The 21296-nt window shown below is 38.1% G+C and overlaps 1 protein-coding gene across 1 annotated transcript in view; it reads right to left on the reverse strand.

The window, feature by feature from the left end:
* LOC126335143 (ATP-binding cassette subfamily C member 4-like) overlaps positions 1-21296 on the reverse strand; it is a 109399-nt gene that overhangs the window by 30729 nt on the left and 57374 nt on the right. The window contains exons 14-20 of the mRNA XM_049998104.1: positions 20806-21002; positions 19533-19786; positions 19347-19426; positions 19118-19268; positions 18915-19021; positions 15768-15891; positions 3827-4024 (exon numbers count right to left, since the gene is read on the reverse strand). Coding sequence (XP_049854061.1) covers positions 3827-4024; positions 15768-15891; positions 18915-19021; positions 19118-19268; positions 19347-19426; positions 19533-19786; positions 20806-21002 — 1111 coding nt within the window. The remainder of the gene's footprint in view (positions 1-3826; positions 4025-15767; positions 15892-18914; positions 19022-19117; positions 19269-19346; positions 19427-19532; positions 19787-20805; positions 21003-21296) is intronic.

Raw genomic sequence — 21296 nt, forward strand, 5'->3', positions numbered from 1 at the left:
GTAGTAGTAGTAGGAGGAGGAGGAGGAGGAGGCCATTGCTTCTCTGGCTGGGGAGGAGTGGGGGGAGGGAACCGATGTCCCCACCATTTTGGGGGGGAGGGGAGGATGCTGCCAAAGTAGAAAGCTCTGGGAGCAACAGGAGATTTACCCCAGTCAACTGAATGGGGGAGGAGGATGGGTGGCCCTTAGGGCCCACTGCTCACTGGATCAATCTTAGAGGATGGGCGTAACAGCATCATCGATGGCGGTGGCGACACCCCTCATGGCAGCAGCATATGAACCTTGTGGAAAGATAGCCTGTTCAGGGTCTTTTAGTCCATAGTTTTGCACTCTTTTTGCAGTACTGGGCAGTCCAGTGAGCAGGGGGAGTGATGCTGTCCACAGTTCACAGAAGCACCCATGGAGAATTCTGACGCAGCAAATGTCTGCAGTCTCTACATGTGGTGCTGGGAGGACATGTGCCCAAATTTCCAGCACTTAAAGCACCACATAGAGGGGAGGGACACAGGGTTTGGTGTCACATTGGTAAAGTGTCTCCTTAACATTTTCAGGTAATGAATCACCCTCAAAGGCCAAAATGAAGGCACCAGTGGCAACCCTATTGTCTTTGGGCCCCCTGTAAACACGTCAGAAGAAATGAACACCCCACCGTACTAAATTGGCAAGTAGTTCATCATCCGACTGTAACAGGTCACAATGAAAAATAATTCCCCTGACCATATTGAGGCTTTTGTGGGGAGTGACTGAATGAGAAGTGTCACCCAGCTTGTCACAGGCGAGAAATGCCCAGGACTGGGTTGGGGATGCTATCTGAATCAAAACCGACCAGTGCGCATTTTGGACAGTACCGTCACTTAACCACACTTATCCTCCAGATGCCCAACAAAAAAACAGAGACTTCGTTTCCAGAAAGGAGTAGCCATCAGTTCTGCTGCAAACTAAACAACATGGTGAATAAGTATACCGTTACTATGAAGCCCTACGTTCCTCCCAAGGTGTTGCCAGGGAGGGAAACGATTTAGGGTTCTATCTGTCAACATTGTATTGTATTTTTCCCTTCTTAAAGACTGCTGGTGCCATTCAGTCACCAGCAAGAATGACAGTCTGCTTCATTGCAGGTCATCCGCCCTGATGCCTCCCACTCCAATCGGGGTCTCCCCACAGGTGCCACCCAGCCACAGCAAAGACAACCTGGCATGATGGTTGTAGCCAGGAGTCCGGATGCCTCACGAAGACAGGCATCTACTCCTGGGAATGTGTGTGGAGCTTACAGCTCAGGCATGAGCAGAGCAATCCCTGTGTTGTCAGGGGGCTACCACCAAATGGATACAGGATGGCCCCATCACAATGGACTGGTTACCATGCTGGTAGCAGAGAAACCCAATATTGTCATGGGGGCGAAAGGACAGGAGACAACAGAAGATGAAATACCCCAAAAGTGTCCTCACCCAAATAGTTTAATTGCTGGTGGAAATGCAAAGCCATGACAAGAGACTCAGGAGATTGAATCTAAGGAGAACTTCTGTGGAATTTGGAATGTGGCAGGTCGAACCAAAGAACGGGACATTAATTCTTAGGGCCAAAAAGTGAGACACTCATTGCAATCTCATCTTACAACAGGCAGGAATACCTTGGGCCTATTCTAACTCCCAGACCCGCAGGGAGGGGGGGGGGGGGGGTGTACCAAACTGTACACTTCACAGCCCAACACCTGATTTCAGAGTCAGTCTGACCAATACGTAGTCCAGCTGGAATGGTCCCTTACCTCCAAGCCTTTTTCTAGTGTATCACCACCTCTTCTGATTTTTGAACAGTCTAGTCACTATTACTAGCTGAAACTCAGCACGAAAGTCAGTCTTTCTCCTCTCAGCTCTTACTACCAAACCCATAATATCCCACTACTCTTCTATTCTTTCCTCTGCTACTGTCCTTAACAGTTCATAGTGGTGTCTAAATAGAGTGCAGGAAAATTCTCATGTATTTAAAGTTGCTGTCACCATTTATAAAATAATGTAATATACATGACTTCTATAGCACAGGCAAAATTATGACATTCTTAACAGCTAATGTTACCACATTTGGAGACTGAAGTACATAATGTACTAGACAAGTATAATATAATGCAATGAAATTTTCGAAGCCAATTATACTGTGTGAGATATCAAAGATTATAATTATAAAGTAATGTATCTGGTGGCCTGCTGTACTACATTTTAAAAAGGGTTACAGGGAGAAGATCAAGCAGAGTGAGGCAAATTGTTGAGTGTGTATTTTCTGTTAGTTTCACAAACTAATCTGTGCCTTGGTTTATCCAAAGTAGTTCACTCCCAGCCAAGTTATTTACTATTGATTTTTGTGTAGATTGCAGAAACATACAGCTTAAATTTGTCAGCACCCAACTTCCTAAAGAGGAAGAAATAGTGCTCCCTAGCATCCTCCTTACACATTGTACTTTTTATTTTTGTGTTAAATATCACCACACAAGCACACCAGAAAAAATATGAGGGAGTACTAAAGAAAAGAGCTTGTGTAGTATACAATTCTGCCACTGCATATGTATAACAAAACTCATTGCCAGTTTGGTGACATCTGTTGTTGACCTGGCTTGTTCTGCTCATCTGCAGTGATTGTTTTTGCTACTGCTGTTCTGTTCTTGTTTCATTTTTATGATTACAGGTTTAAGTGAACAATGTGCTGCATTGAAAGTGTTTTCTATGTGGTCAAAATGCTGCTGGAACTTCAATGTTGAAAATAGCTTACAAAGAGGACACTGTGGGGGAAAACTAGAGTATGAGTGGTTTGCTCAATTTAAAAATGGCAACATGTCTAGTTATGGTAAACAATGTTCTGGATATCCATAAACAGCCGAAATAAATGAAAATATTGAAAAATTCAGGAGCTTGTGCTCACAGGCTGTCGACAGAGAATTTCTCAACTGCCAGAGATTACAGGTTTATCTTGGAGCTTGGTTCAATGAATTTTGACAGAAGACTTAGGAATGAAAAAGGTTGCTACCAAGTGTGTTCCTTGAATTCTGACAGACAAAAGGAATGTATAGTTTAAACATGTCATGCTTTGAAACAACAGCTTGAAATTCATTCAGATTTTCTATGAAAGGTCATTACTGGTGATGAGTCATGGTTACAACCCAGAAACAAAGCAACACACAAGGCATCGTCACCCCCTCCAAACAAAATGTCATCAAGTCAAACCAAACATGGAAACAATACTGATTTGCTTTTTGATATCAGTGGAATAGTTGATTCAGAATTTGTTCCCCCCCAATCAGACTATCAGTCAAACCTTTAATTTTGAAGTTAAGAAGATTGCACACTGTGTTCGCCAACAACTCTATTTGTGATTGACAGACTAGTTCTGCCACCATGACAATGCACTTCAACACAAATCCACCTTTTACAGTTTTTGGCTAAAAATGGCATGATTCCACTGCCCCACATACCTTACTGACCTGTTCCGGCTCCATGAAACTATTTCCACACTTGGAAAGGGGCATGAAAGGACACCAATTTGACAACCTTGAAGTAGTCAAAATAAAGGAGGGGAGGGGGGGGGGGGGGGAGCTGTCAGCCATTTCTAAAGATGACTTGTTTCAACAGTGGAAGCACCAGCGGAACAATGTATTAGTTGTAACGAAGAGTATTTTGAATGCGATGAGGTTGCTTTGTAAACAATTTGAAAATATATAGCTCTTAAAAATAATCGTGTTTTTGGGTGCCCCTCATATGGCTATATTAATGTATGTCCTGGAGACACACACTTTTGCATAAGCTGCTGTAAAATTACAACACACAATACACACTCTTACCTCTTTTAGTTTCTGAAGATATGGAAGTTTCATCTTCATCCTCAGATAGGTCCTGTTCAACATTTGTGAATTCTAACATCCTCTCTACAGATGTCATCTGATTGACCAGTTCCGCAGATTGTCTCAGGCCCCACTGGAATGTTCCACTCAGACTTATAGCCTGAGTTACAGCTAAACCTACACTTCCACCAAACATATCTGAAATTAACAAATTAATTATTGACAGTTTTGTTGAGAATGATCATAGTTTTAATTTTGTGCAAAATTTGCGTTTTCTTCAATTGAGAGAAATTCCCAAAAGAATTTGAAAGTTAACCTAAAAATGTGATTAGGCAGCCAGCCTTTGTGGTCATTTGAATGTGCGTGTGTGTGCGTGCGCGTGTGCAACTGCCGAACACCTTTTTGGTCATAGTCATTTATCATTTTTCATCACTGCAGTTCTTAGTTAATATAGCAGAAGATTAACATACAACATATTTGTGCAACAAACATTAAAATGTACTGGAAGAAATTTCCATCTATTATAAACTCTGCAGATCCTGAGACTACCAGTTTACATCAGCAATGACTATCTTCAGATCTGCAGCAAAACTTGGAAAAGACGCAAATACAACTAGTGGATTGTCTACAGGTTAAATTAATGAAATACACCATAATGAAATACGCCATAACAAAAAGTATTACTGACATACTTGTACACTTCATCATATTTAAAGCATGTAATTTTCACCTGTTTTAAAACTTGTCTTAATATAATGGAGCCATAGTGGCATCAACAAAAGGAACACAGAATCAGCACAGTGTCGTCATACTTACATATCATCTTGTTAATAGTGCTACTGTTCATGAACAGTTTTACAGTAGCCACAAATTGTGTCACAAGTTTGCCAGATGTTGCTTGTGTAGGTGTACACATTCTTCACTGATATTGTACAATAGGGAATGAAAAGTAGAATACAATTAGTAAAGTGTGTAGTGGGATAACCGGGTGTGCAAGTCATTACAGTAATAAAATGCAAAATTTGAACATGGGTGAAGTTAGATTGTAAACAAGAGAAAGTAAGTGACCATAATTCTGGTATGCTCTTGGGGGTCAATTTTAGACAAAAATATGTTAACATACCTAAGAGCAAGCTTATGGATTTCACAAAATAATATAAAAATGATAGAACAAATAGGGAAGGAAGCCAAATGAATGAAAACAGCCTTTAATAAGTAATCAGTGCCCCTTGTCAGCATGACTACCAGAATGCCACCTGGACAAGAGGTCAAAGGACCTTAACCATCAGAGGGCCCATTGTAATCTGCGGCAGTTCCTAGAAAAGAATGGTAGAACACTGTACTAGTCAATTAACAAGGCTGTCTAGTTATATGTATAATCAGAGAAGGGACAAGAAAACACGAGTAATGCTCTCAACTTGAAGAAAATTAATTATGTATAACATTCTATACTAGACAAAAAGGAAAAGATTTAGAGAGGCATTCAGTAATTAATGCAGAACACTGTCAGATCAAGCAAAGGAAGAGTTGGGTACAAAAATCACTCACTGTTATATATTTGTGACCATGTCACAGCTTCTTAAAATGTTCTTTATTGGACTGCTAACAGAAAAAGCCCCACAAACTGACAAGCACTTTCACCATAAAAGAAATCCAGGAGTCAGTGGACACTGCTGTCCAATGATAGATTAAAGTGTGTTCATCCTATCATTGTCACCAAATGGAGGAATACCCCCAGTAACAGGTTTCACCAAGCACATCTGATTTCCTTTTGCTTTCTAACTCCTGTTTCTAACAAACTCTACATTTGTTCCTTTAACTTTGAACATTTCTGATAATATTATCTGAACACACCAAACAACAATTAACAGACACAAAGGTCATTAATTTTGGTATATCTCATTGCAGAACAGTTCAAGGTCGAGAAACAGACATGCTTCAGTACACAACAATATTGCGAAGGATCATTGCAAGAACAGTCTTTATGCTCGGCCAACCTTTCTACTCCCTCCATTTCATTTTCTGTAGAAAAACTAAGCCAACATAAAGCTTAAGCATTTTCTTAAGAATATTTAGTTTCTATACCATTTCCTCTACTTCTGCCTTCAAAAACCATGCATGGTGTTGTCATATTCTCTAATCTTCACTATGCACAGACTTAGTGCTACAGACAAAATTAACAGCACCTTTTTGTAGGAAATTTAATGTAGTTAAATTTTGTACTGGGATACATTTTCTCTAGGTGCTGTAGTTCGAATTATTCAAGAAAAACATTGAAAGTGACCTCCAGATGCACCCACATACAGTGCCTCCACCCTTTTTTACCTCTTATGGGCTGTGGGGTGTATACTTCCCACCAAATTTATTTCTTTACAGTATTTAAGGGGAACTTTTGCTACCACTACTGCAATTCAGTAACAGTCCACTGCACAAGCTGTAGTTTGTTGTGAAATATAGCCTCCAGAACTGTGGAAAGTACGTATACCACCATACAATGGTGCTTTAGATGTTATTGTTAAGTATGGTTGTAACCAAAGCAGTTTCTGGAAGAGACTTAGGAAGTATACTTACTATAAAATCAATATCTCATTTGTTGCCCTTGGCAAACACAAACCTACAGGTATCTCAAAGCTTTTGGGAATGTGTCTTACCACTATCTATGACATCTTGTGTTAGTACACTGCACCAGGTGTATGAAAACTGCAGTTTCTGTTCATCATGTGATCACTATTGTTGTCTCAACACATTGCTTTGCTTCTGCAATATACATTATTGTGATCTGTATCAATTCATATCTGTATTGCATGGAAAAGTTTCTAGGATTGTTTTCACATTGTGGTAAGTTGTTGTTGTGGTCTTCAGTCCTGAGAATGGTTTGATGCAGCTCTCCATGTTACTCTATCCTGTGCAAGCTGCTTCATCCTCCAGTACTTACTGCAAACTATATCCTCCTGAATCAGCTTTGTGTATTCATCTCTTGGTCTCCCTCTACAATTTTTACTCTCTACAGTGCCCTCCAATACTAAATTGGTGATCCCTTGATGCCTCAGAACATGTCCTACCAACCAATCCCTTCTTCTAGTCAAGTTTTGCCACAAACTTCTCGTCTCCCCAATCCTATGCAATACTTCATTAGTTATGTGATCTACCCATCTAATCTTCAGCATTCTTCTGTAGCACCACATTTCGAAAGCTTGTATTCTCTTCTTGTCCAAATTAGTTATCGTCCACATTTCACTTCCATACATGGCTTCACTCCATACAAATACTTTCAGAAACGACTCCCTGACATTTAAATCTATACTCGATGCTAACAAATTTCTCTTTTCCAGGAATGCCAACTTTCCTTCCCATTGCCAGTCTACATTTTATATCCTCTACTTCAACCATCAGTTATTTTGCTCCCCAAATAGCAAAACTCCTTTACTACTACAAGTGTAATTTCCTAATCTAATTCCTCAGCATCACCCACTTTAATTCGACTACATTCCATTATCCTCATTTTGATTTTGTTGATGTTCATCTTATATCCTCCTTTCAAGACACTATCCATTCGGTTCAACTGCTCTTCGAAGAGAATTTGAAAGAGTATTCCATTAAACATTGTCAAAAGCTTTCTGTAAGTCTACAAATGTTAGAAATGTAGGTTTGCTCTTCCTTACTCTAGCTTCTAAGATAAGTCGTAGGGTAAGTATTGCCTCACGTGTTCCAACATTTCTACAAAATCGAAACTGATATTCCCCGAGGTCTGCTGCTACCAGTTTTTCCATTCGCCAGTAAAGAATTCGCTTTAGTATTTTGCAGCTGTGACTTATTAAACTGATAGTTCAGTAATTTTCACATCTGTCAACACCTGCTTTCTTTGGGATTGGAATAATTATATTCTTGAAGTCTGAGGGTATTTCACCTGTTTCATACATCACACTCACCAGATGGTAGAGTTTCGTCAGGACTGGCTCTCGCAAGGCCGTCAGTAGTTCTAATGGAATGTTGTCTACTCTGTGGGCTTTGTTTCGAGTTAGGTCTTTCAATGATCTGTCAAACTCTTCACACAGTATCTTATCTCCCATTTCGTCTTCATCTACATCCTCTTCAGTTTCCATAATGTTGTCCTCAAGTACATTGCCCTTATATAGACCCTCTATATACTCCTTCCACCTTTCTGCTTTCCCTTCTTTGCTTAGAACTGGGTTTCCATCTGAGCTCTTGATGGCCATACAAGTGGTTCTCGTATCTCCAAATGTTTCTAATTTTCCTGTAGGCAGTATCTATCGTACCCTAGTGATATGCACCTCTACATCCTCACATTTGTCCTCTAGCCATCTGTGCTTAGCCATTTTGCACTGCCCATCTAACTCATTTTTGAGGCATTGGTATTACTTTTTGCCTGCTTCATTTACTGCACTTTTGTATTTTCTCCTTTCATCAATTAAATTCAATATTTCTTATGTGCCCAAGGATTTCTACTAGCCCTCGTCTTTTTACCTACTTTATCTTTTGCTGCCTTCACTCCATCCCTCAAAGATACCCATTTTTCTTCTACTATATTTCTTTCCACCATTCCTGTCAATTGTTCACTTATGCTCTCCCTGGAACTCTGTACAACCTCTTGTTCTTTCAGTTTATCCAGGTCCCATCTCCTTAAATTCCCACCTTTTTGTAGTTTATTCAGTTTTAATCTACAGTTCATAACCAATAGATTGTGGTCAGAGTCCACATCTGCTCCTGGAAATGTCTTACAATTTAAAACCTGGTTCCTAAATCTCTGTCTAACCATTATGTAATCTATCTGAAACCTGTCAGTATCTCAAGGCTTCTTCCATGTATACAGCCTTCTTTTATGATTCTTGAACCAAGTGTTAGCTATAAAGAATAAAATTTCAACATCCTTTCTGCCTCTGCTCAGTGCAATGACGTATGCTCCTATATATAATGGTGAATGTGAACCTAAGTTTACACAAATGAATCAACACCACACCAGCAAGGATTTTGTATCATCTTTATACTGTCAGTGACCCGATGATTGTTAAATTAGTTGGTCCTCCACTGTAATAGTTCCAACCTACGAGTTACACACACTGTTGGTTGAGGAGAGGCAGACATCTTGCTACCAATACCAAGAGTAAATTAAGAAGACATATTACATTGAAGGACAGTTTATAAGTGGTTTTTGTATAAATATGGAACCAAGTAAAAAGTGCAGTGCTGTATGAGTGCAGTGATGTAATCCATTGAAGAAGTCAAATCATTTTATTACAGACAGAAAAAACAAATGTCACAACATGGACGCCCAAACTGTTTCCTCAAATACCAAGTGGTGCCAAGATTTGTGATAAATGTAGGAAGGATGTAACCAAATTGAAAAATACACCAGAGCCCATCAGTGATGAAAGTGTTGAATCTTCTGGATCAGAGATAATCAGAGACCAAGACCCTGACTTCACTCCAACTTCAGTAGCTGTTAAAACATTTAACACAACACTTCAAGAACTAGGTGAGTCCCCAGCTGACAGGAGAAAACTAACATCTAGGCATTACGCCAAATCAAAAGTGAAGAAAATCTTATCAATCACATGTAAACTTTTTGTTACTCCTGAAACAACTTCATCAGATACTGATGAATCTGTTCTTGAAAATGTTAAAAGAAACTTTAAAAATTCTCCAAGTAGAGCAAAAACTAATGATTCTTAGAAGTATACCTGAAAAGTGGAGTATGAGGAAAATAATGAGGGAATTTAATGCTCCTAATTACATTGTTTGGCATTCCAAAAAAATTTTGAATGTGTAAGGATTCATGGAAGGTCCAAACCCAAAACCAGGAAAGTTTTTACCAACAGAGTCTGTCAAAACTGTACATTAATTTTATGAAAATGATGAAGTCAGTAGGGAAATGCCAGGTATTAAAGATTGTGTGACAATTACAGAAACAAGTGGAAATAAAAATATCAAAGAGACTTACTTTGTGTAACCTTAAAGAAGCTTACAAGCATTTTACAGACAAGTTTCATAACATAAAAATAGGTTTCTCTAAATTTGCTGAGTTGAGACCAAAACATTGTTTATTAGCTGGCCAGAGTGACACACACACACACACACACACACACACACACACACACACACACACACACACACACAGTCTGCATGTGCACAACTCACCAAAACATAAAATTAATGAGAGAAAATGCCAAACTAACTACAGTAACAAACAGCAGCTTAAACAATTGTAAGCAGTGCATTGCAAAAATGCTTTGCAACCCATCATCAGTTGATTGCAACATGGGAAACTGAATACTGCCCAGGAGAAACTGTCATATGTAAAATTTTAAAAGACTTTTCATGAAAACTTAATTGAACAAGTTCAGTTCCGACAGTGGATGTCAGTTGACCGATGTAATCTGGAAATTGTTAAGAAAACTTCTGAAGAATTCATAGCTTATTTTGTAGTAAGATGTCGACTGACTTGGCATGACTTCATTGCAAAGCAACAATGAACATTCCTTAACTCCACCAGAGAAAACCTTATGGAATCTGAATTTGAGCTTCATCCTGTAGAACTATACTATAATTTTCTGAAGACTCACATATGACAACAGAGTTTCCACTGCACAAGACAACAGATTACCATTCATCCTTTTGTTATATATCACAATCAGGAAGATAAAATTGAGCATATGAGTTTTGTCATTGATTGGCTGGAGCACAATACAACTGCAGTTTACACCTTTTAAAAGAAGCCAATTTCATATCTAGCAAATAAATTTCAAAAGATTCCAAAAAAGATATACTATTATTCTGACAATTCTGCCACTCAGTATAAAAATAAGAAAAATTTTTGGAACCTTTGCCTTCATAAGGAAGACTTCAACATAAAAGCTGAGTGGCACTTTTCAGCCACAGCTCATGGGAAAGGGCCTTGTGGTGGAGTAAGGGGTTCAGGTAAGAAACTGGCAGCTCGTGCAAGTTTGCAAAGGCCATACCAAAATCAGTTCCAAACTGCATGAGATCTATTTGAGTGGGCAGTAGATACCACAAATGTTGATTTTGCATATTCCACTCAAGAATATTACGCTGCTTCAGAAATTCTTAAAACTGACAAAGGAACAATTTCACACTTTCATTCCCAACACTACATCAAAATTAATAGTCAAATACTTCTCAAGTGATATGCGGAGTTGGGAGAGGGAAGTAACTACAGCACCAGACAAACTGAAGTTACAAGATGTACCAGGCTTTGTCACCACTGTATATGGCAGAAACTTGTGGCTTGGGTACATTTTAGAAAACAACGAAGAACTTTATGAAGTGAAAATAACTGTTCTTTATCCATGTGGACCAGCTAAGTCATTCTCTTATCCTGCACATGCAGATGTCCTGTGGCTGTCAGTTGTGGATGTTCTCACAAAAGTGAATCCATTTACTCCAACAGGGAGAACATCCATTCTTAATGAAAGTGATGTAAACCAAACCCAGTCAGCTTTATTAAAACATAATATGTGGAGTTCCAAGACAATTTATTGGGAAACTGCTTTCAACTCAAAACTTAATTTTTGTCTCGGGTTAGTGTTAATGTATATTTTATAGAAAGTTGTTTCAAAATAATTATTAGTACCTATTGTGTTAAATTTAGCTATGTACAGATACCTATTACTCAAAAACAAGCATTACGTATTTAATTTGTTTAATAGTTCCATTTCAAACATCATGGACCAGAACTATTATGTAAATACTTATACATGTTCATACTTTATTTCAGTTTGTAGTTAAATGCTCAATTTCTTGTTTTTGTTATATCGGTTAATATACTGTTAGTGAAGTTGTATGAAATTAAAATAAACAATCAACTTAATTATAAAATATGCTGATTTGTTCTGGTTTAATAAGGTGATGTTTTGCTATTTATAACACTTTTACTTACCTTTCAGTATATTTTAAAGAAATTCCTGTTTGTTAAAGTCAATTTGGTCAAACTAGGGCCATTAGTGAAAAACAAGAGCCCGGAATAATTTTTTTTTAACAATGAACCCATCATCCCAGATTTATATTTTGCCATGTGATTTACAATAGTATAAAGTAGTTATGGAAATATTTTGAAAATTTTGAGTTATGTACTTTTTGTAAAAAATTGAAATTAAGACAAAATATTAATTAGTATTTTGAATAAGGTTATTAATTAGAAGCTATGGTTTGTTGTATATCCCTGGAAAGATAATGCAAAATGCTGCAAAAACGACACCTTTCCCAGTTGTCTAGCTGAATTAGGGTAGCTCATAGGACAATTAAAAAAGTCCGTTCACACATTTTTAGCTGGTTTTTGAAAAGTTTACATAGCCATATTTCAGGAATGGTTTGAGATAAATTCAAATTTGGTATTTTTCTTAGTCTCAGTGCCCACTATAAGTGTACCAACTTTCAGCAAAATCTAAGAGGGTGAGTTAAAATGGGTGTGTTGATTTGGCATGGAATGACTGAAGGTAATTTATCATTATATTGTAGTTATAGCCAGCAGCTACATTTGATAATATTTGTAGCAACTATCAACCAAGTCAAGTTTAATATATTTGTTTTGCCAGACTTTGCGGCAGTCTGTGGCTGCGTGCGAAAGTTCACACACGTGGACAGAGATCAAGAATGTATTTAACTGTACATGTATGGTTCCAAGTAATAAAATCGTGTTTATTACATGTGGTATAGTGTGCATCATTGAATTTGGCAGTCTTACAACACTAAAACCCATAACGGTGACCCCAAATTTTGTTTATGGTGCTACAACAAACTTTCGTTCCATCGAGCAGTACACAATGGATTGCGTGCAATCCACTACACCGCACACGTGCCAGCTAAGTTTTTCCAACAGATGCTTTGGTAGGGTTTTCCAATTATCCACTGTGTGTTGGAAATAGTTCAATGCAGTTTACAAACACCTACTAGCAGTACCTAACAGGACAGTGCTTCTGCATTCCCACAGCCATGTGTGCCAGCGTCAGGTACAAACAATAACTTTCCATTATTGTACACGAGTCAGCAGTCATTTGGCAGTGTTCCTTACCAACAGAACGTTTTTTGCACACAAAACTTTGAATACGAACATTTTACATTCAGGATAAACTTTCCACATGTTCTGTGTGTTCAACACCCGCGGACAAAATGTGTTCAAACCCCAGTGACTATGTTTTCAGGTTTCCTAAGTGCCAGTGCAAACTTTCCACCTGAATCAGTGGCATTACAAATCGAGCCGGACACCCAAGATGGGAATTTCATGTTTATCCTGGAACTCCACAGTTTGCACCAGACACCTCCTACTCCCTTACATTTTTAGTCAACACAGGGGCCAAGGTTAGTGTGATACCTTTGTGCATAGGTATTAAATTTGCGCGTCAGCCTTGCCCCCCACTTTGAGCTGCCAATAAGTCCCTGATTGAATCTCGTTAATGCCCTGCAGTTTAAGGCTTAAATTAGTTATTCCACAACCCCTTCCAGTGGACTTTTGTTATCCTGGAGGTAGACGAACCCGTGCTCGGGTAGATTTTCTCTTAGCCCACACACTGTCACCTAATCTACAATAACCAGTAACTCCACAGACCATACCATCAGTTCAGGTATCTCTTCATTCTCATCTGAGAGCGCCACTTTTGTGAGCTAGCTGAAACCACTGTTGCAGTGCTTTCTCTCAGATCACACAACAACAAACTGAGACAGCAATGAAGCCCTCTGCTTATGCATTGCCACTGTGCAAGCCAAGCTCACAGATGCTCGTAATCTGGTCACCAGACTGTCACATGGCCATGCCTCCAACCCCCCCATATGGACTCCAGATATGCTTCCCCATTTGATAACCTAAAGTCAGCCTTACAGGCAACTGTTACGCTCACTCATCCCATTCCTGATGCTCCCATCTCGCTTACTACAGATGCGAGTGATACAGCAGTGGGGGCAGCACTTTAGCAATCCGTGGGTTCTGTTGTACAGCCACTCAGATTTTTCTCCCACAAACTGTCTGCTTCCCAGAATAAATGGTTGACCTTTGACCAGGAACTGTTTGCTGTTTACGATGCTATCAAATAGTTCCAAGACGATATCGAAGGTCGCCATCTCATGGTATTTACCTATCACGAGCCATTGGTATACGCTTTGTCACCCAGGCAAGGACTCGTCCCCAAAATGTTTTCGTCATATGGACCTCATGTCAGTTTATGAATGACATACGTTACGTCAGAGATGCAGACAATGTCGTCGCCTATTTTCTATCACGTTTGTCAGTTTTATCTTCACAGCTGGACCTCAGTGAACTCCCTAAATTGCAGACAGATGATAATTAACTCTCTGCGTTGCCCTCTGATGATAAAAAATGACTGACTAGCGTTACGGATACTTTTTGGGTTTTCATCACCCATCTGGTGTGGCACTTCAACAGGATGCATACATCCGGTGATGCTGGCACCTCTCCGGGAGATTTTTAATAGTATCCACGACTTGGCACACCCTCGCATTCATGCCACCACGCGTCTGGTATGTGAATGATTTGTTTGGCTCGGGGTGATAAAACAATGTCTCAGTTGCGCGTGAGCATGTGTAGCTTGTCAGTGCGCAAAAGTAGGACGACATGCACAGCCCCTCCCCCACCCCCCCTCACTAGCTTAAGGACTTATTACACTGATCTTCAATAATCTGCCAGCAAACATAAAAATTTATGTTACAAATAAAGATCAGTTTAAAAGGAGCCTGAAAGACTTACTAGTGGCCAACTCCTCCTACTCCATTGACGAATTGTTTAATAGAAACAAATGATGTGTTGTATGTATTCACACTATTAGTATTGTTATTTCAGCTTTTTTTTAAAAAAAGTGGCATGTTCCACATCCATGAGGATCTCCTCAACACAGATCTATGGAACGAAAAACTAATCTAATTTATGGTATGATTTCAGTTTAAACACCCTTTCCCTCCTCTGTGGGTATTCCCATTACATGTATACCCCAATATTTATGTTTTGTGCTCCACACACTGGCAAACACCCGGGGGGGCTAATGTGGCCACTATCGACAAAGTTGAAGAATGTATAACTGTATATGTGTGCTTCTGAGTAATAAAATAGTGTTTATTACATGTGGTATAGTGTGCATCATTGGATTCGTCAGTCCTAGAACACTAAAACCCATATATTCAAATATCTGAAGTCCTAGTGAATGGAAAATAATATGAAACTATTAGATTTATTATTGCAAACAATGTCAAATGTTTATCTGTACTACTTTTAGGGAAGTTAACTAGATGAGAATGATTGCAGAGTAAAGGAATGTGAATACTGTGGGATGTTTGAAAAATCAGTTCCATTGGAATTGTTTTTGTTTGAAGTATATGTGGTATTGTTCTGAGTGACGTATGTGAATTATCTGCAATGCATTGCTCTGCTAGGTGTAATATAGTTTTTAGCCACTGAAGACAGGATGTTACGAGTATGTTTAATGATATTAGAGATTATGATTAAGTTAGCTTGAGGATGTGTTATTGATGCTCTGTTTTGTAATTTATATTATTCTTGTTTGATAGTATGCTGTATATAGTTTTGACAAGTGACTGAGATGAGTACATGCTATTTGTTGAAGTAAGGGTTTGATCTATGATTATATTCATGAGTCATTGACATGCATGCTTCAAGTCTGACATTTGTAGCACATATATTCCGTACGGAAATCTTTTAGTGATTACATGATGGTGTAGTATTGGATGACAGAAATAAATAGAATGAAGCAGTTATTGTACCATACTATGTACTTTTCACAGATAATGTGAAGATGGCAATCACACAAAATAAGCCTATAATACTAAACAATATAATCAAACATAGCAGTCTGTAGTTCCATAATTTAGTACAATGTTGCCCTTATATCCAAATCCTAGTTTATACCATAATTCATCAATATCATAGAAATGTGGTGCTTACCTTCACCGTAAAGCAGAAAGCTGAAGGTGACAACTGCTATGTAGGCCAAGCATCCCACATCAAGCCAATAAGCAAAGGCTCTGCTAGTTGACAGGAACATATAGAATGCAGTTGTATTCAGGTCCTGGAAACAAGGAAAATATTCCTTGATTACCAGTTCAGTAATTTTGGTGTTTTTAATCATCTTAATTAAAACTGAAACGCAATGGTAACTTTGGTCTTTAAGAACAGAAGCAGCTGAAAAATTAATGCACAGATGTTTTGTTGTCAGGCTATTCATTATAAATCAAACTTTTGATAGTTAAACAGGCTTATCAGTCAAGATAAAATTAACCCCAGGCCATGAAACAATTTCTATGAATACCTTTTTCCAGTACCTTTAGTCTAGCAAGATAGGCTAAAGTGCTTTGGAAATTTTTAATGCAATAGAGGATTATTGGAAAAGGAAAGCTGTGAGGTCGATGAGTGTTTTCTGGGTAGCTCAGATAGAGCAATGCCCACAAAAAGTGAAGGTTCAGGTTTAAGTTTATTGCACCATATGTTAGATAAAGAAAATATGCCTGTCCTAGTAATGCAAATATCAGCAATGCGAGAGAATTAGTGTTCAAGGAGTATTATCAAAGTCACTGGAGATACACACTGTTGTGCACTAAGGAGATACACACTGTTGTGCACTAAGGAGATACGGTGGCATGTGTTCTTTTAAATATAAAACTGGAGCATGTGATAATAGAAGCCAACCTGCTGGCCAGGGTGATTTATCACAGAATAGTTTAAGTATTAGCCTTATGGTAGAACACAAGTGAGAAACATGTCAAAATCAATTACTCTAATTTTAGATTAGAGTAGATTCCACTTTTCAAATTCACAATGATACATCATGCTAAATTAAACAGTGGCTATTGGCAGCCAATAGAACATGTTTTACCATAACGCAACAACTATTTTCAAAATACAATTCTAATTCTCACATATGCTTCAGAAACTTTGCCACTAGTAAGGAATACTAATATGCTGATTGCCATTGAGAGTAAGGTACTCCAGAGAGTAAGAGGCCCTTGTTGCAAGGGAAGGAGGAGGAGGAGGAGACAGTGTAACAATGAGCTTTATGCCACATGTAGAGCCAGCTATTGTAAAAATTGTAAAGCCAATGAGACTGAGATGGGTTGGGCATTTGAGGTGGATGGTTGATGGTTGATTCAGATTGCTAAAGAAAATACTAACTGGAAACCCCAAAGATCAAAAAGAGCACCCAAGTGAAAACCAGGTGGGTAATGGTATCAAAGATCAGGTAAAGACAATGGGACTTTATTTTATTTTTATTTACATGTCAAGTTCCATAGGACCAAAATGAGGAGCAAATCTCCTAGGTCATGGAACGTGTCACTACGTGAACTTACAACATAAAAGTAATAACAGATAAAAATAAATGTTCATGAACCTAAAAAAAAAAATCAGCCCATTATTTTAAGCAAACTATCAGCAATACAATGAGAATCAGCTTTATGTTTCAAGGAACTCCTCAACAGAATAGAAGGAGTGACGCATGAGGAAACTTCATTTTCAATATGAAAGCACGTGGATTACTGCTAAGATTTTTTAATTTGATTGGCAACTTATTGAAAATGGATGCAGCAGTATACTGCACACGAAACAAAGAATTGGCATGTAATCTGAGCACCTTCCAGAAAAATTTGAAGATCCAAGGTCCACAATGGACTGTAGAGCAACAGAAGAATGTAAATATGAGTAACATATGAATATTAGCGAGACATTTAAGCCAAAAAAAACAGGCAGAAAAGCAAATAGAAATTTAATTTCTTGTTTGGAAATTTAATGAAATGTGGATAAATAATCCCTTTCAATTTCTTGGAAATGTACACTAAATTCCCAATGATTTTATGATGGAATTTTCTTTTATTCAGTCATCACTGCACTTTTATAAATATTCTATTTATGTCTCCTTCCTTAATCACAGGTAGGTAGGGTGTGTGTGTGTGTGTGTGTGTGTGGTTTCATGCCACTGTTACGACCAGTTCACCTCTAACTTTTTTCAGCTACATGTACATTTTGCCAGAGATTGTGGCCTGTGCTAAATCACAAGTAAGGCATTCATGACTGTTCATGAACAGCTTGAAGCTACAATGGCCGCTATCTTCCAGCTTCATACAGCCTTTGCAAATTGCATTGGTGACTAGTGGTACGGCAGTTTCCCATTAAGCTTGACAGCTAGAGTTTTTGCTGATGTGGGCCCTGAGAGAACCCTGGTCTGGCAACAAACAGTCACCTGATGGCAGTTGGCTGGGCATGCCAAAATATGGAGCTGTTTTGCAATAAAGGTAGATAGCTAAGGTCATAAATACCAATCGCATACCATCACCACCTAGGTTTGAGCCATAAATGGGATACCGAGAGAGCCGGCAAGCCTTGCCTGCCCTGCTTGTGCGACAATCTCCTCTATCAGTCTGGCAATCTAGAGGGAAAATAAGGAGCTGTTATTAGTAAGATTTTTTTAATAACAGGTGCACGATTGCCCTCTTGGGGAAATAGTATCACAAGAGGAAAATTAACTAATGTACACTCTTTGTATTCCAGGAAGAATTCTCCATCCTGTGGAAGAGGTCATTCTGGGAGCAGTTAAAAGCACATGTTGCAGATCATTGCCCCCCTTTACACCACATACTGTCACGTAAGTTCCAAGACCAGTCCCAGTTCTGTCTGAAGACTGGTAGATGATTTAAAGGCAGCATCTGCACAGCCATCAATTTGCAAAATCTTTTTGGATTGGAGCTGAAACGTGGGGTGGGGGGGGGGGGAGAGAGAGAGAGAGAGAGAGAGAGAGAGAGAGAGAGAGAGAGAGAGAGAGAGAGAGAGAGAGAGAGAGAGAGAGAGAGAGAGAGAGGGGGGGGGGGGGTGAAAATTTTTAAATCACTCATTGGTCAGTCACCACTTGGTTAGACAGTGATCTGTTACACTAAGTACTACACATTTTTAAAATAGTCATTTTTAGTTAATAAACAGTCAGTGGTTCATTAATTTTGACAACATAAAAATTCTCTTCTACTCTTCTAAATGTTTCTGACACAGTAATTTTATTAAATCACTCTTGCTTTCTGAGTGAACAGCTTAATAACACTTCTTTCTTACCTGATGTTTATCAAACTCTTTGCTAAGTAGTGTCTGTGCACCAAATGCTCTGATAGTGCTGAGTCCCTGGATAGAGGCATTTAAATGTGTGAATATTGGACTCCGAGCTGCAAGAGAGTTTTAATAATTGCAATTACAAAAAGTCAGACTTTTGAAGATCTAGTATTTTTTTGCACAGTAGCATAAACTGAACATGTACTCACTAATTGCTTCCAGTCTCTTTAAACTGCCTGCAGTTGAAAGGAAGAGTTGGCGCATAATACAACCAAAAACTGCAAGTAAACATGTAGGAACTAGCAACCAATAATTTACAACTGCTACCATAGTGACAACTCCAAGAAGTACCAGGATGATCTGAAAATTGGAGCTGAACAATAAGTTTTGAAACAATAGATTTCGCTTACTTTTTGAATGTACCACCTATCTACTCACATGAAAGCATTCCATAATAGAAACTGGTAACTTCTCATCAACAATTCCCATGTCCTTTGAAAATCTGTTCACTATTCTGCCTGTAAAGAAAATTAATTATTAACCTTGGAAGAACATATTTTGTGTGAGTAACATATTTTGCATTAGAACTGTTACAGACTTGATAATGCAAAAAGTAAAACCAACCTGAAGGATTAGCATTGAAGAAACGCATTGATGCAGTTAAGACACTATTGAACATGTTGTTATGCAGGCACATGGAAGCATGGATTGCAAACCAAAAGAATAAAAATGAACGTCCAAGTGTTGACAACAATGTCCCAATAGTCAATCCAGTATAAATGTAAGTGCATGTGAAAGTATCTAACCAAGACACTGCTCCAGTTTCGTTTCCAGTAATAGTAGTATTAGTAACGTATTGCTGCTCCTCATTGTTTGTCCTGTTGGAAAATCAGTAATGGTGAATAAACATTTTATGTTAAAAATTTTGTGGACAATAATGATTAGGATATTACATGGTGCTTAAGTGGTTTCCTAGTCTAACTGAAGCTAAAATAATTATAGAAGTCTTCTCATTATTTCAGTGAACCCTGTTACATAATACTTATGACCACTATAGTTTTGCAATTTTAAAAGCAGATTGTGCACAAATAGGTTGTTTGCCACACCATGTGTGTAATTTGTTATATTTAGTAATGGTATACAATTTCAAGTTTTATAATTTTACACTGTTAAGACATCAGGACACTAGGTGATATATTTTACACTAAATTCTTACACCAAGTCTAATTCTGTTTTCATTATACTCTTATTTATTAAGCAAGTATTAGATTTTTAATTGAGTTATACTCAGGTCAAGAATGTTTATAGATATTGTGGATTATTTGTAGCCTGACAAAGTCAACTGCATGTCCATTTCATGTTACATTGGTGTGTGTATATTCTAATGGAAAGTTAACATTCTTTGTAGGTGATTATAAACGTATAAACTAAGTCCTGCCATATAGTGTCTGGTACATAATTTATTGGTGTAAATATTCTAGCTAAATATCTGCTCAATACAAAATCCAAGAAATGTTTGATTTACTGTCTTCTCCAGTGTTTTTAATTTACATACCTCTTCCTCTTTTTTTAAGAAGGAATTTGCCTCTAATTAGTCAATGAATGTTTCTAATGGAAGATTATGTTTTAATTAACCCAGTTTATGATCTTGAGCATTACATCACCCGCATAAAATACTGTCTTACAAAGAATGGTAAATTTATAACTGCAGTACTGTAGGGAGACATCAAACACACAACTGTAGGTAACAGAGTATCATAACAAAAGGTTGTATCAGGATTTTATTAATATTTCTGTTTGAAGCAGGGTTAAAAATTAATACTGCATTATTCTGTGGAAGTATGAACAGCCATGCACACACTGCAAATGATGTTTGCAAATATTTTGAGGAACTCACCAATATGCAACCCAATAATCAGCTCCACTTGTTATAATGGGGGTGAGTATAAATCCTATCAAAACCACAACACGTAGGAGCCAGCTGCCACCAGCAGAAAAGTAAGCATTATATACAGTGGCTGATAAATGACCCAATGTTCTCATTTCAGACTCAGGTAAAGGGTAATTTGCCATATCCATTGACCTCATGCTTTGCTGTAACCAAAATTGAGAAATCTTTTAATGTATGCTCAACCATTTGATAAGATAACAGTGATAAATGTCTACTTTAGATTTTATACAATCACAGCAGTGCAATTCCTTGCTGAACCCTTTGAGGAATTTGTCATGTGATCATGATCTGATAAAATGTGACTAAACTTATCCATTGTTATCACTGCAGAAGCTTTTCACTGAATGTAAAATGAAATTCAACTGCACTTAACTGCAGGAAACATTTTAATGTATCTTGTGTACTTATTATGATGTGATCAAGTAAACATCTGTTGT

This window comes from Schistocerca gregaria, chromosome 2, assembly GCF_023897955.1.
Source record: "Schistocerca gregaria isolate iqSchGreg1 chromosome 2, iqSchGreg1.2, whole genome shotgun sequence".
Taxonomy (NCBI): Eukaryota; Metazoa; Arthropoda; class Insecta; order Orthoptera; family Acrididae; genus Schistocerca; species Schistocerca gregaria.